General features: G+C 43.8%; 1 protein-coding gene across 1 annotated transcript in view; it reads right to left on the bottom strand.

The window, feature by feature from the left end:
• FER1L6 (fer-1 like family member 6) overlaps positions 1-17,005 on the bottom strand; it is a 101,850-nt gene that overhangs the window by 2,926 nt on the left and 81,919 nt on the right. The window contains 4 exon segments of the mRNA XM_077808407.1: positions 442-605; positions 4,538-4,779; positions 7,326-7,424; positions 10,058-10,146. Coding sequence (XP_077664533.1) covers positions 442-605; positions 4,538-4,779; positions 7,326-7,424; positions 10,058-10,146 — 594 coding nt within the window.

Here is a 17,005-nt window from a genome sequence, read left to right on the forward strand (position 1 = left end):
GATTAGTTGACTGAATAATAAAGAACTATATTCATTAATAGTCTGCTAGTAAAATTCAAGAATTGACAACCACAAGCATAGAGAAGCAATTCTTGATTTACCTTTCTTAGTTATTATGAAGAGTCTATAACAATGTAATTTGATACGGCTCACCCCCTAAATGTTAATACTGATAAAAATCATGTCTATTGGACCATCTCATAAAGTTATATCACTTGAATTATTAATGCTCTTTTTAATAACAGCCACAAGTGCAGTCATGTAAAGTTAGGTTGTCCTACATGGAAGTTACAATACACAATATTACTGCTCAGCTGATCTATGTGAGATTAGTACTTTTCTGTCTCTTTGTAAGGTGCCTATCATCAGAGAATCTGTACATGAGAGAGGCACTTCTGGTCATCTCAGATTGCTCATTTTAATCATTAGTGATCTGCTTACAGTGAGATCCCCAGCTTTGATGAAAGGCCACCATCCTCTGACACGCTTTTGCTGAAATATGGATATCTTGTTTTCTTTACTTGTTGCTATTACCATGCTGATGTCACAACTCTTGGCAGATTTTGCTGCTCGAGGAAATTCATTCAGTTTCATTTCAAGGGAGCCTAGGGAAAAATATACCATCTCTTAGACATTTCAGATGTAAACACAATCAAAGAACAACCAATTAATTCATGCATAGCCTAGCTTGGACACAGCAGTAAACTATTCTGAGATCATATATGTAGCTAAATATAATCTGGATGTATGGCCTCCATGTCTGTGGTATCTGAGTGCCTAACAGTTCACTTTGCTACTAAACACATGGCTCTTATTTAAATACACCTAGTTAGTTTGCTATCCAAACTGTTACTCAGCAAATACCCCAATACCTCTTCCAAGGATCTGAGCAGTAGTTCTCAAAGATATTGGCAAAGCAACCGTGTGAACTCTGAAGGGTCCACCAAAGCTTTTGAAAAACATCATCAGAAGTTGGACAGATCAATCTGCCATAATAAATGAGGATTTTTAACTCCCTTATTAAGACAGGCAAAGAAAGGTGATGTAGAACATTTGTTATTGATTTGTCTAGATTTCATTGTTGTTTCTATCTGGGTGTGTTATAAAATCAGTATAAATGGATCAGTGAACAGGAAGACAGCAAACATGAGTTCCTAAGAGAGTTCACAGAGAGAGCAGGATAACACACCCTGTCAGGATCCAGCAAGACTGGTCAAGTTTTTCCGAAGTGATTAGTCATCTAGGGTGCATCAGTTTTTTGGGTGCCTGACTTGAGACACTTTAAAAGGCCCTGATTCTCTGAAGTAAGGTTCTCAGCACGGTCTGAAAATTGGGCCACTTTAAAGTGTCACAAGTTGGACATTGAGAAATGGAGGCACCTGAAATCAGGTTTTTGAAAACCGTGGCCAGCATGGCTAGAGAAAGCTGTCCTAGTGCATTAGTTTGAGGTGGAAAGCCAAGCAGTCTAATGCAGATGGTGTGCAATACTCATGCAATTCAGGGCATCTCAATACCAGAAAGATGTTGACCCATCAAAAGGAATTCATGGAAGAGAAATAAAAATGGATAAGGGAGTGAAGAAAATAATTTACGAGAGGTGATTAAAGGGACTAAATGTGTATGGTCCTCCCATCTTCCCAGCTGGATGCAGGACTGATGGGGATGAACCACTTCCCATTGACTCATGGAGCTAGAAAGCTTCCAAAACACCCTTTACTTTCTCCATCACTCCTTTTCTTCTGCCCAGTTCAGTCTCTTTCATGTTGTATCATGTCACATTTAAATTGAAAGCTCTTCAGGGCAGGGACTGGAGGTGAAATCCCATCCCTAGTGAAGTGAATGAGAGTTTTGCCATTGATTTCAATGGGGCTAGGATTTCACTCAGGTTTTTATTTTTTTGAGGTGCCAAATTTAGGCACTCAAAAAATCCAAACAATAATACAAGAAGAAGAAGGTCTCGCTACGTTTAGTGCACAGTGCAACGCAGACCAGCTTGCATAAGCCCTTCCTAAGCATCATCTCTCTCACACACATCCACCAAACCAAAACCCCATGAATCCACAACCTAATCTCCTAAGGCTGGAGCAGAACCATAGTATCATGGAAGCATAGGACTGGAAGGCATCTCAACAGATCACCTAGTTCAGTTCCGTGCACTCAAGGCAGGACTACATAATAGCTAATACATAATAATACATAAAAGCTCATGCTCAAATAAATTGGTTAGTCTCTAAGGTGCCACAAGTACTCCTTTTCTTTTTGCGAGTCCTGACAGGTGTGTGTCTAACCTGTTCTTTAAAACCTTCAAAGATGGAGATTTCACAACCTCCCTAGGCAATTTATTCCACTGCTTCCACCCTGACAGTTAGGAAGTTTTTCCTAAAGTTCAGCCTAAACCTCCCTTACTGCAATTGTCACCCTCCTCCTTGTAACAGCCTTTTCACAGCTTCATAGAATTATGGGACAGGAGGGGACCTCAAGAGGTCATCTAGTCCATTCCCCTACATTCATGGTATGACTAAGTATTATCTAGAACATTCCTCACAGGTGTTTTATTTACTTCAAACCTGTTATCATATCCTCCTCCCCCCATCTTCTCTTCTCCAGACTACACTAATCAATTTTTTTTCAATCTTCCCTCATAGGTCGTATTTTCTAGACCAATAATCATTTTTGTTGCTCTCCTCTGGACTTTATCATATTTGTCCGCATCTTTCCTGAAATATGGCACCCAGAACTGGACACATTTCTCCAGCTGAGACCTTATCAGTGTAGAGTAGCATGGAAGAATTATTTCTCATGTCTTGCTTACAACACTCCTGCTAATACAACCCTGAATGATGTTTGCTTTTTTTTGCAACAGTGTTACACTGTTGACTTATATTTAGCTTGTGGTCCACAAGATCCCTTTTGGTAGTACTCTTTCCTAGGCAGTCATTTCCCATTCTATATGTGTGAATTGATTGTTGCTTCCTAAATGAAGTACTTTGCATTTGTCCTTATTGAATTTTATCTTATTTACTTCAGACCATCCGCAGTTTGTCCGGATCATTTTGAATTTTATTCCTATCCTGCAAAGCACTTGCAACCCCTCCCAGCTTGGTATCGTCTGTAAACTTTATAAATTTACTCTCTATGCCATTATCTACATCATTTATGAAGACATTGAACAGAACTGGACCCAGAACTGATCCCAGCAGGACCCCACTCAATATGCCCTTCCAGCTTGCTTGTGAACCACTGATAACTACTCTCTGGGAACAGTTTTCAACTAGTTGTGCACCCACCTTATAGTAGCTTCATCTTCACTATATTTCCCTAGTTTGTTTATGAGAAGGTCATGCCAGACAGTATCAAAAGCCTTACTAAAGTCAAGATATACCACATCTACCACTTTCCTCCATTCACAAAGCTTGCTACCCTGTCAAAGAAAGCTATTAGGTTGATTTGACATGATTTGCTCTTGACAAATCCATTTTAACTTTTACTTATCACCTTATTATCATCTAGGCATTTGAAAACTGTTTGCTTATTTGCTCCATTATCTTTCTGCAAAAAGAAAAGGAGTACTTGTGGCACCTTAGAGATTAACAAATTTATTTGAGCATAAGCTTTCGTAAATTTGTTAGTCTCTAAGGTGCCACAAGTACTCCTTTTCTTTTTGCGGATACAGACTAACATGGCTGCTACTCTGAAACTGGTCATTATCTTTCTGGGTACTGAAGTTAAGCTGACTGGCCTGTAATTTCCCGGGTTTTCCTTATTCCCCTTTTTAATAGATTGGCACTATACTAGCACCATGCTGAAGTTTGAAGCTCCTGTATTCGATACCTACCTACTACAGTAACTAGAGCAATATAAATATGTAGATGAGACAGAGATATATAGATAAGTAAGAGGGAGGAGTATTTGTCTAAATGATATTTATAGGACATAAGAGAGAGGAATACGATATTTGATGCATGTAAAAACTAAGAAGAGGAATTGTTTTGGGTGGTTTAACGAGTAATGGAATGAACTTGAGTAAAAGATACTTTGGGATGAATATCAGGAAATATTTCCTAACAGTGACCTGTGTTAGTCTGGAATAATCGTTGAATGGGTGTAGTGGAAACGCAGCCACCAGAGCAATTTTATTCTCGACTGTACAAAGCACTTGAGAACATACTCCTGGCAAATAAGATGAAAATCCTGCATTGTCAGAGAGATACTGATTGGCCTAAATCTATTCTTTTCATTGACAATTTCTAGACTTTGGTCCATATTAAGTAATGCCTGACATTATAGAAAAATGTGACCTTCATTTAAACATGGTGGTTGAATGGGACAACTTTTAATCAGCCTCCAAGAATATGCCACTCCAACCCATCCATTTGTGTAGCCAAAACCATATATGTGTTAGGCATTTTAGCTGTTAAGTGGATTCATAGAAGGCAATTGATAATTGGGCCTTAGATACCTCCTTCAACACTGTTTTACAAAATAAAGGTCTATGACGATTTTAGCTGAAGTTCAGTTGGCTTCACTGTTTGCTTACCCAAGAAATCATCAGAAGAAAGTCTTTCAAAGTCCCAAACTTGGAGCACTAGGACTGCTGGCATTTTGCGTTCTGTCTTTTCCAAGGAAAATATGTTTTCTTTCTTACTGACCACCATTTGTTTCTCAGCTGGGAGGTAGCGGAATGGAAACACAAAGCGCCAGTTGAAGTTCCCTTCTCCAGTCAAGGAGTTGTAATGCACATCTGTCTCCTGCTTGTCATCTTCCAGTCCCTTTAACCACCTATAGCATGCACACAGGTGAATAAAGTAAGGTTAATAGGGAAGCTGTATGGTAGGTATTCAAATTCAATTACAAGAATTTTTATTTATCAATCCTTTCTTTCATAATCAATGTTAGTATAGCAACTGGAAGGCTTAGGTGGTGGCTAATATCTAAAACACCATTCAAATGTGGCTCAGGCTTTCAGTGACTGAAAATCATGATCAAAAGTTTAGTGGGATAATGTGAATTTTATTCAGGTCAGACTTGCAAAATTCTAATTGCCCATTTACCAATGACTAATCATTAAAAATATTTTTATGGGCAAGGAAACTATCATGAGTGTTTTCATTATCAGTCACCATGATAAAAGGTATATGAGTAGATTTTGTGCCTTAGCTGGTAGACTTTCTGACAGTCTCAGATGCTGATTTAGGTACTTGATGTTAGAACCAAAATTATTTGTATCTGCAAGTGCTCTAGAGTGAAGGATGTCAGGTGTAAGCATAGCTGACTTGTTTCTCCAAATTTTCTTCTGGTTTGTTCTTGTTTTCTGATGCACCACAAACAATGTATCATGTGCAAAGGAAATTACAAAAAATCCATATTATGCTTCTCTAAAAATACATATCTTTTGGAGATACCCATTCATTTATGAATGTTTCTACTTGGTTTTTAGTTCTGCAGATGATTGGCTATAATTTCTAATCAAAATTTAAAAGTTTGCACCACATCTAAAAAAGTTAACCAGTACTCATGTGCGGCAATTTTATAAAAAGGTGATTCAAAAATATGAACTGTTTCAAAGGTAGCATTAAGGACATAAGAACGATCATACTGGGTCAGACCAATGGTCCCTTTAGCCTGGTATCCTGTCTTCCAACAGTAGCAATGCCAACTGCTTCAGAGAGAATGAACAGAACAGGGCAATTTTTGAGTGATCAATCCCCCATCATCCGGCCCCAGCTTCCGGAAGTCAGAGGCTAGGGACACCCAGAGCATGGGGTTGCATCCTTGACCATCTTGACTAATAGCCATTGATAGACCTATCCTCCATGATCGTATCTAGTTATTTTTGAACCAAGTTATAGCTTTGGCATTCACAATATCTCCTGGCAATGAGTTCTACAGGTTGACTGTGCGTTGTGTGAAGAAGTACTTCCTTTTGTTTGTTTTAAACCTGCTGCCTATTAATTTCATTGGGTGACCTCTGGTTCTTGTGTTATGTAAAGGAGTACATAACACTTCCCTATTCACTTTCTCCACACCATTCATGATTTTATAAACCTCTATCATATCCCCACTCTGTCATCCCTTTTCTAAGCTGAAAAGTTCCAGTCTTTTTAATCTCTCCTCATACGGATGCTGTTCCATACCCCTAATCATTTCTGTTGCCCTTCTCTGTACCTTTTCCATATCTAATGTATCTTTTTTTAGATGGAGCAACTAGAACTGCACGCAGTATTCAAGGTATGGGCGTACCACGGGTTTATATAGTGGCATTATGATATTTATTGTCTTATTATCTATCCCTTTACTAATGGTTCCTAACATTCTGTTAGCTTTTTTGACTGCTGCTGCACATTGAGGGATGTTTTCTGAGAACTAGCCATAATGACTCCAAGATCTCTTTCTTGAGTGGCAACAGCTAATTTAGACCCCATCATTTTGTCTGTAGAATTGGAATTATGTTTTCCAACGTGCACTACTTTGCATTATCAACACTGAATCTCATCTGCCATTTTGTTGCCCGATCACTCAGTTTTGTGAGATCCCTTTGTAACTCCTCACAGTCTGCTTTGGACTTCACTATCGTGAGTAATTTTGCACCAGTGTAATAGCAACAGGAAAGATAAGCTATAAAATGCTAATGAAAAATTCTTCACGCACACTCTTCCCTGCCATTCACTCACACACATACTCCAGTCAAAAAACAGCTGGTTAGAATTGATTTCTCACAGGAATCTCTGAAGATACTTCTCATTTTCTTTTATTACTAACTTCACTAAGGTGGCTATAATTCTTCTCAACTCATTATGTAACAGCACTCTGTATCCCTATAAGCCAGGGGTGCTGGAACAATTTGTATAGTGGGGGTGCTGAGAGCCACTGAAGCAAACTGTAAACCCTGTATCTGATGGAACCACTTCAAGCCCAGGGGTGCAGCAGCACCCCTAGTTCCAACACGTATGCTATAAGCCCTTCAAGTTTAAAATACCGTAGGCATTTGCATTTAACCCATGAAGTTTAGGACTCGATTCTGTACTCACACCAAGTGAATGGCACTACTCCTAATTTTATTCTGTGTGAGTCGTGAATTAGGTCGAATGAGGCTATATTTAAAGATGAGAGGACTAACTAGTTTCCAGAATGGCTGGCTATTTTTGGCACACACTCACAACAAATTATCAAGATCCCAGAAATGTCTCACAAGGAGACACAGCCTTGTTAATACAAGCCATAAGTTCTGTGACTCTGGTCTTTAATGGATGGCTTGAACCAGATGTTAATTGTCCTCTCAAGGAATAAATGAAGAGACGCAAAAGGTGATATCCAGATGAACACACCCTTTTACATAGATGTCACTTGATTTTTGTCCTGTGAAGATATTCTCATCCTCTAAAATTACATCTTCTGTATTCCAGATGATTACTCTCAATTCATAACTGAAAAAGAAAGAAACCAACATTTTGCATATTTCAATTCACAGTAGCAAAAGGCCTTCTAGTTGATTTCATTTCATCCTTCCTGAGTACACATATGGCCTGGGTCTAATCAGACCCTGGTATGAATCATTAGCAATTTCCATAACATAAAGAGTGTTATGTTGATGTAAAACTGGTTTGAAGAATGGGATCAGCATCAGACTCCTTGTGTCTATTGGAGTCTCCTGTGATATAATAGAATTAGGGGCTGTTCTCTTAGCTCATGAGACTGCAGAGGGACAGTAGGTGTCACTGGCAGCCTCAGAACAGTGGAAAATTCCTCGCTGGTTGCCTGTGTTCTTTTTTTAATTCTGATCACAAAAATACTGCAATGAAACAGGGCTACTGGACTGAGCAACATCATCTGAGCATCCACAAAATACTGAGGAACTTGCCAATGAGGGCAAAACCCATTTGGCAGACGGGGGGGTGGGGGGTGGGGGGGCGAGGTCTCCTTTTCAGAGATTTTGTTGTTGACAATATATGATATTTTGTGTAATCTAGTACATGAAAAAGGAGGAAAAATGCTATTCAGAAACACCTTTAAGAAGCACGGATAAATGTAATCTCCAGGAAAGACATTTTATAGCACCACCCAGGAAAGGGAATGAACTCCTCTGTGCTCTTGTATGCAGTACGTGTTGGGAGCCTTAGAACATATATATCTACCTGTTTGTCTTGCACTATTTCTGTGCACCTTTCTTCAGACTAACTGACAAACAGCATCGTCCAAAGTCAAGGTTTCTTGCAGAAATCTAAACCCCTCTGATGATTAACATTTCAACAACATTTGTCTATGTTTCCACAGACTGCAGCATGGCAGCAACATTTTGTTCTTGCCAATATTATTAGGTGCAAATCTTTCTGGTTTGAAAAATTCACAGCTGATAAATAGCCTCATATAAAATCCTTGTGTAAAAAAAGCACTTGTTAGACAGCCTCCTTTTTGGTCAAATTATGGACCTTACTTAATTCGGCATAGACAGGAGCAAAGCGTTATTTTGTTATTGCATCGTCTTTTGTTTGAACATAAATAATGAAGACACTGCTTCTGTGAAACTGTTCCAGACATAAAGATGACCTAACAAAGCCCTTATTATAATATCTCATTAACGTTTATTTGGGATGAGCCATGAATTCTCCTAGTCATTTGTCATTTATTATCTATCAAACACTAGCAGCGAGGTTGACTCATCTAATGCAATGTCAGAGTAGGATATACATCTGCTTGAAATTACAGAGACGCTTACTATTCCAAACAAATCTCTCTCTACGGCCTCCTTTTGTGCTTCTTGTCCTCATTCTTGCCCAAAGTAGTGAAAATCCCTCAGGTACAATAATACGAGATAGAAGATCTTGACCAACGGTCAAGTACGTTATGTATTTGAGAGAGCTAAAGTGACATAGAGACTAAATTAGAACTTTGGAGTTAGAGTTCAGTGGAGGGATAATAACTTTAAGACTCACTAAAGCTGCCTCTTGTACTTTCATCTTTTTACCACTGTTGAATGAATCACGTGAAGTCTTTAAATCAAGATTGGATGCTTTTATAAAAGATATGCTATAGCTCAAACAGAAGTTATGGATTGATGCAGAAACTACCGGTAAGGTTCTAAGTCCTGTGTGTAACACCGACAGACCCCAGTCGTTGGTGGGCGGGATCAAACCTGGGACCTCTGGAGCTTAGTGTATGAGTCTCTATGGTATGAGTTAAAAGCCACATAGCCCTTAGCTAAGGCTGTAGCAGACTCATTAATCTCTAAGTGGTCTCGGTGCCACTAGAGGGGACAGAGCACCAAACTCTGGAGATATGTGGGTTACATACTTCCCCTAGGTGAGGAAGTGCGCCCTGAGCTTCAAAGACTTCCCAGTTGAAATCCCAGACGAGCCCCCACTTGTAACACCAACAGGCCCCAGTCGTCAGTGGGTGGGATTGAACCTGGGATCTCTGGAACTTAGTGTATGAGCTGCTACTGCATGAGCTAAAAGCCACATGGCCCTTAGTTAAGGCTGTAGTAGAGTCATTAATTTCTAAGTGGTCTTGGTGCCACTAGACAGAACACCCAAGAGGTGTGTGGGTTACATGTATTATGCAGGAGCTCAGACTAAATGATCATAATGGTCCTTTCTGGCTTTAAAATCTATGACTCTATGGCATTGTTTCTCAGTTTAAATAATATTTTATAATATTAAAATAAATATTAAATAATATTTCTTACCAGACATTGGGTCTTTTTTATACGGCCTTGCAGTGCGGACTACAGAGGAGTGAACTGCAGCATGCGCCGAAGTGCTGTGCTGTACCTGCCCCATACAGTGTCTGCTAGCACGAACCAAAAGATACCTACTTCATGTTACTGCAGTCCTGTCTGAAATGAGACTATGAACTAACATGAACTCGATACCTTTTACCTGATACTAGTTCGGCAGGATGTACATGGGGCAGTTACAGCACACCACTTCAGTGCGTGGTGAAATTCACACCCCGATCTTCCACACTGTAGGGTCATGTAGAAAAGCCCTTTCGAAAGATTCAAGATTTGCGGGATGATGCCAGTACATTGACAGCACAACAGGAATGCGCTCTGAATTACCCTTTGGGTTTCCTTGGTGAAATATCAACAGGTGGTCCTGGCGGAGGCATGTCTTTGGGAAACATGTCCACCCACATCTGCACACGACCCTTTAAGAAAAGAAACAAGCAATATTGTCACCCTTCTTTAGTGAGAATTTTAAATAGCACTAAAAATTAGTGCTAAGTTTTTCATATACAGAATCTATATTAGTGTATGTGATCACACCAAGAATCAACATTTCAGCCAGTAGTCCCAGAGCAATGCCTATATTTCACGATTTTGTGCTTGGTTCTTTGGACTTCCCCTCCCTACACTAAAGTTATTCATCTGTGTGGGGGGCCTGGTGCATCACTGCTGTCTGCCTCCCATCCTGCACTGTGTGCTGTAACCTCCATAGAATTGGGTTGCTCCAAACCCCAGTCTTGTGATTGTGCCGTAACTCATATTGACAATGGGGAAACCTCCATGCTGATACCGCTTCACTTCTATTTCTACTTATTTTATTACATGTGTTTATACGGGGCCAGATGTTTATCGGAGAGCTAAACCAGAACCACGTTTCTATTTCTATAGCCAAACTCAAACTTGATCCTGCTGTAGGATTCTGATATGTTCAGAAGTTTAACATTTTCACTTGCTTACCACTCTTGAGTTCCTACCAGCACAGGACATGGTGAAACACCACAAAAAACGGTTACTCACCTTTTTGTAACTATTGTTCTTCGAGATGTGTTGTTCACGTCCATTCCAATCTGGTGCGTGTGCACCACATGCACGGTCATCGGAAAGTTTTTCCCTTAGCAGCTCCCTTTGGGTCAACTGTGGAGCCCCCTGGAGTGGCGCCTTCATGGCACTCAATATATGACCCTGCTGACCCAACCCGCCTTCAGTTCCTTCTTGCCAGCTACTCCAACAGAGGGGAAGGAGGGTGGGTATTGGAATGGACATGAACAATACATCTTGAAGAACAACAGTTATGAGAAGGTGAGTAACCATTTTTTCTTCTTCGAATGTTTGTTCACATCGATTCCAATCAGGTGACTCCCAAGCTCTCCCCCAGAGGTGGGGTAGGAGTTAAGGAATCTCTGATTGGAACACCACTCTGCCAAATGCTGAATCATCTCTGTCATGCCAGGTGATAACAGAGTGAGTGGCAAATGTATGCACCGATGACCAGGTTGCAGCTCTGTAGATCTCTTGAATGGGGTCCGGGCCAGGAAAGCAGCTGATGAGGCTTGTGCCCTTGTAGAGTGTGCTGTAATATCCGGGGCTGGGGCCTTAGCCAGCTCGTAGCATGTGAGGATGCAGTCCATAATCCAGGAAGAACTGCATTAGGAAGAGTTTGGGAGCCCTTTCATCTGGTCTGCCACCACCACGAATAGTTGGTTCTATTTCCTGAAAGGCTTAGTGTGCTCGATGTAGAATGCTAGTGCACGCCGGACATCCAGTGAGTGAAGCCTCTGTTCCCATGCGCCAGTATGAAGCTTGGGACAGAAGACTGGTAAAGACTGGTGCATTTGGCTAGTATGAAATTGGGACACCACCTTGGGAAGGATGACTGGGTGAGGCCTGAGTTGATCCTTGTCCTTGTGGAAGACCGTGTAGGATGGGTTGGAGGTTAGTGCTTTTAACTCAGACACCCCCTAGCTGATGTAATGGCGACCAGGAATGCCACCTTCCACAACAAATAGAGAAGGGAGCAGGTAGCCAGCAGTTTGAAAGGGGGCCCCATTAGTCTTGAGAGGACCAGATTAAGGTCCCATGCAGGCACAGGTTGTTAAGCCTGTGGATATAATCTTTCCAGGCCCTTGAGGAAACGCCCTACCATGGGGTTGGTGAACACGGAATGCCCCAACTCTCCTGGGTGGAAGGCAGAGATAGCAGCGAGGTGTACCCTGATGGATGACCCTGCCAGGCCCTGTTGTTTCAGGTGCAGAAGGTAATCCAGGACGAGTGGTATAAGCAGCTGGAGTGGAGACGTGTGATGTTGGGCACACCAGCAAGTGAACCTTTTCCACTTAGCTAGATAAGTGACCCTGGTGGATGGTTTTCTGCTGCCAAGCAGAACCTTTCTTACAGGTTCCAAGCACCGGAGCTCCATTGGATTTAACCATGAAGCTTCCAAGCCATGAGATGGAGGGACTGGAGGTCTGGGTGGTGAAGGCGACCATGGTCCTGTGTGATCAGATCGGGGAAAAGTGGTCACATGATCGGGGTGTCCCCTGACAGCTGCGGAAGCGTGGTGTACCAATGTTGGCGGTGCCACCTGGGGCCAGCAGGATTACTTTTGCCTTGTCTCTGTGGATCTTGAGCAGCACCTTGTGCACAAGTGGAATCAGTGGAAAGACATACATGAGGCGTTCTCCCCAGGGTAGCAGGAACACATCTGAGATTGAACCCAGGCTGTGCTGCTTGAAGAAGTAGAACGTTGGGCACTTTCTGTTGCTCCAGGTGGCAAACAGATCAACCTGGGGAAACCCCACCCCCCCTTGGAAGATGGAATGTATGACATCTGGATGGATGGTCCACTCATGGTTGTGGAACAGCCTGCTGAGGTGGTCTGCTAATTCGTTCTGCACTCCCAGGAGATATGACACCTCCAGGTGAATGGAGTGGGCTATGCAGAACTCCCATAGCTGGACGGCTTCCTGGCACAGGGAAAACATGGCATTTGTGTTGTCAGTCATCACTGCCACACACTGGCCTTGTAGTCAGGACAGGAAGGTGTGGCCGGCTAGCTGCACTGCTCTGAGTTCCTTGATATTGATACGGAGTGAGAGGTCGTCCTGCGACCATAGGCCCTGCGTTCGGAGATCTCCCTCGTGAGTGCCCCAACCCAGAGCTGACACATCCATTACTAGGAACAGAGAAGGCCGTGGGCTGTTGACGCGAAGGCCTTCGCAGACAGTCCAAGGGTCGAGCCACCAACAGAGGGACTTGAGAACATGTTCTGGCACCGACACCACTGAGTCCAGACTGTCTCATGCTGGACGACAGGTTGAAGCAAGCCATGCCTGGAGTGGTCTAAGCCTCTGTCTGGCATATCTGACCACGTAAGTGCAGGCTGCCGTGTGGCTGAGGAGACTCAGGCATCCCCTTGAGGTCATCACCTTGGGGTATCAGCTGAGGCTTTGGATCACGTCTGTCATCACTTGGAATGATGCCTCTGGCAGGACTGCCCTTGCTTGCCCTGAGTCAAGCACCACCCCAATGAATTCTATTCTTTGGGTCAGTGACAAGGTCGACTTGTTCACGTTGAGGAGTCCCAGCCTCTCGAAAGTAGCTCTGACTAGTTCGACTTGAGACTCCGCCTGTTCCCTGGAGAGCCAATCGTCGAGGTAGGGATACACCTGAACCTGCCTCCTGCGAAGAAAGGCTGCGATCACCGACATGCACTTGGTGAAGACTCGGGGGGTCATCGACAGGCCGAATGGGAGGACCGTGTACTGATAATGTTTGTGGTTGACCACAAACCGCAGAAATCATCTGTGCACCGGCCGAATGGATATGTGAAAATATATGTCCTTCATGTCGAGGGCGGCGTACCAGTCTCCCGGTTCCAAGCAGGGGATGATCGTGCTCAGGGAGACCATGAGGAACTTCAGCTCAACCAAAAACTGGTTGAGTCCTTGAAGATGCCAGAGACTGATGTTGCTACGATGGTGCTGGAGACCAGTGCCACTTAGCCCATGCTGGAGACTACGCCGGAAAACCACAAACAGGATCCCGAGCTGGGGAACGGTGACTCAGCGATGGTGAACCCAAGTGGTGCCGAAGTGAATGTTGCCATGTCGGAGAGGGTGACCGCTGCATCATGGCCAGCTTGCCTCTACATGGCGCCGGATGCAGCAGCACCGGAGGCTTGTCCCTGATAGCCAGAGGTTGCAGGGCCATCATTGCTATTAGGTCCCTCATGGCTTCAAAAGTGCCTGGGGTGGAGGGAGACTCCAATTCCTCCAATTGGCGCTGTCTGTCCAGGGAGTCACTGGACTCAATGGTCCCCTCCGGGGAACCAAAGTCAACGGCACCGACTGCTGGTCCTTGGGCACTGGGTGCTCCTTCATGGGACACACTGCTGTTGTGACTGGCACTGCCTTCGGCACCGAGGAATGACCCCAGTCCATCTTATTGTGTCACTTGTGTGGCACTGGTGAGTGCGAACGGTGCCTGGTTGAATGCATCACTTGCAGTGCCAGGAAGCGCTGGTGCCGAGGGTCTCTTGAGTCAGAGTCTTTGCTCGGCGCCATGTTGCACACCGAGGCTGGGGCACTCCGTGGCGGGCTGCAGATGGAGAGTGGACCCCGTCAGAAGTTGTTTCAGCCAGAAATCCTGCTCTTTCTTCATCCGAGGGTGGAAAGACCTGCAGATTTTGCACCTGTGTGTTTGGTGCTCTTCCCCCAGACACGCATCATGGGGGTAGCCCGTTGGCATGGGCTTCCCACAGGTCCCGCAAGGTTTAAACCCTTGGCCCTGAGGCATGCCCAGGAGCCGAGGGAAGGTAAGGTATAAGGGAGTACCCTGCACACTAACCCGAACACTATATACAGTATGTACACAAACTAAAACTAACTACTAACTGAAACCTAGACTGAAACTACAGACTAAAGAAGAAAGCTAAGGGAAGCCCTTGCTAGGCAAGCAAATGCAGTTCCAATGGCCATCACAACAGTAAGAAGGAACTGAAAGGGGGTCAGATCGGCAGGGTCATATATTGAGCACCATGAAGGCACCACTCCAGGGGGCTCCACAGCTGACCCAATGGGAGCTGATCAGGGAAAATGTTTCCGACGACCATGCACGCGGCGTGCGCACACCTGATTGGAATCAACGTGAACAAGCACTTGAAGAAGAGAGGTGTTTCTCGTGGTATTTTCAACTTAGGCCAGAGGTGGTAGCAACTGAAATCTTTCAAGAAAGCCTATTCTTATGAGACTTCCAGCCCAATTTTGGAGACTCAAGAGGGTTGGATAATTATTTGGATCCTTAATTGAACCTAACTCAGATTCTGAGTTGTTTTCAGTTTGGCCATCACAAATAAGAACATCTTGTAACAAATCAGTGACTATCTAGAATTTTCATCACTGTCATTGTGATACACATTATCAGAACTGCGCAATAATGAGGGCAGACTCTTAAGCCCTTAAAGTTGAAGTCCAAAGAAGAATCACGGTTAGCTGTTCACACTATAACAATAATACTTATCCAGACACACCTCTTGAGCAATTCTGATTCCTCTCCATAGATGGTCTGGAGAGGAATCAGAACATATATTGAATAGTTAACTATATTTTCCTAATGAAATACATGCATATATATTATATTAGGGCTTTCAAGCGATTAAAAAAATTAATTGTGATTAATTGCACTGTTAAACAATAATAGAATACCATTTACTTAAATATTTTGGATGTTTTCTACATTTTCAAATATATTGCTTTCAGTTACATCACAGAATACAAAGTGTTCAATGTTCAATTCATATTTATTTTTGATTACATGTATTTGCACTGTAAAAAACCAAAAGAAATAGTATTTTTCAATTCACCTAATACAAGTATTGTAGTGCAATCCCTTTATTGTGAAAGTTGAACTTACAAATGTAGAATTATGTACAAAAAAACTTCATTCAAAAATAAAACAATGTAAATTTTAGAGCCTGCAAGTCCACTCAGTCCTACTTCTTGTTCAGTCAATCGCTCAGACAAACAAGTTTGTTTACATTCGCAGGAGATAATGCTACTCGCTTCCTGTTTAAAATGTCACCTGAAAGTGAGAACAGGCACTCTCATGGCACTGTTGTAGCCGGTGTCGCAAGATATTTGTGTGTTCCTTCATGCTTCAACCACCATTCCAGAGGACATGCGTCCATGCTGATGCTGGGTTCTGCTTGATAACAAGCCAAAGCAGTGCAGACTGATGCATGTTCATTTTCATTATCTGAGTCAGATGCCACCAGCAGAAGGTTGATTTTTTTTTTCGTGGTTCGGGTTCTGTAGTTTCCGCGTCGGAGTGTTGCTCTTTTAAGAATTCTGAAAGCATGCTCCACATCTCATCCCTCTCAGATTTTGGAAAGCACTTCAGATTCTTAAACCTTGGGTTGAGCGATGTAGCTATCTTTAGAAATCTCACCTTCTTGGAGTTTTGTCAAATCTGCAGTGAAAGTGTTCTTAAAATGAACAAAATGTGCTGGGTCATCATCCGAGACTGCTATAACATGAAATACACCTCTACCCCAATATAACGCGACCCGATATAATGCAGGTTCACATACAACGTGGTAAAGCTCTGACATGCTGCTCTGAGAAGTGTATTAAGGGTGCCGGGCTGGGGCTGAGGGGTTGGATAAGGGGCAGAGGGTCTCGGGCGTGATCAGGTGCTCCCTCCCCCACCCAGGGTCTGGGAGGCAGGAGCTGTGGGGGGCACTTTCGGGGGGCCTGCAGTCCCAGAGTGGCCCAGGGGATTAGTGGGGGGATGGGAGCAGCCCACTCAGCTTCCCTCTCCCCGGCCGCAGCCGTGTTGCTCAGGGGAGGGGGCTTGGGGGAAGGGATCCCCCCCGCACTCACTGGCAGTGGTGGAAGCGGAGCAGCCCAGCCCCAGCCCACTCCACTCCATTCCGCCAGCTCCCAGCTGCGGCGCTCTGCTTCCCGCCGCAGGTGAGTGCGGGACCTTTCCCCAACCACCCCCCCCCCCGTGACACAGCTGGGGCCGGGGCAAGAAAAGCAGAGTTGGCTGGGCCACGTCGCTCTGTTTCCCGCCACCAGTGAGTGTGGAGGGCGTCCTTTCCCCAACCTCCCCGCACTCACCGGCAGCGGGAAACGGAGCGGTGGTGGAGGTGGCGGAGTGGAGTGGGCTGGGGCCGTGTTGCTCCGCTTCCTGCCGCTGCCAGTGAGTGCCTGTTAGAAGGCAGGGGGTATAGATAGGGGTCGGAGCAGTCAAGGGACAGGGAGCAGGAGGACTGGGTAGGGG

Source organism: Eretmochelys imbricata, chromosome 2 (genome assembly GCF_965152235.1).
Source record: "Eretmochelys imbricata isolate rEreImb1 chromosome 2, rEreImb1.hap1, whole genome shotgun sequence".
Classification (NCBI taxonomy): domain Eukaryota; kingdom Metazoa; phylum Chordata; order Testudines; family Cheloniidae; genus Eretmochelys; species Eretmochelys imbricata.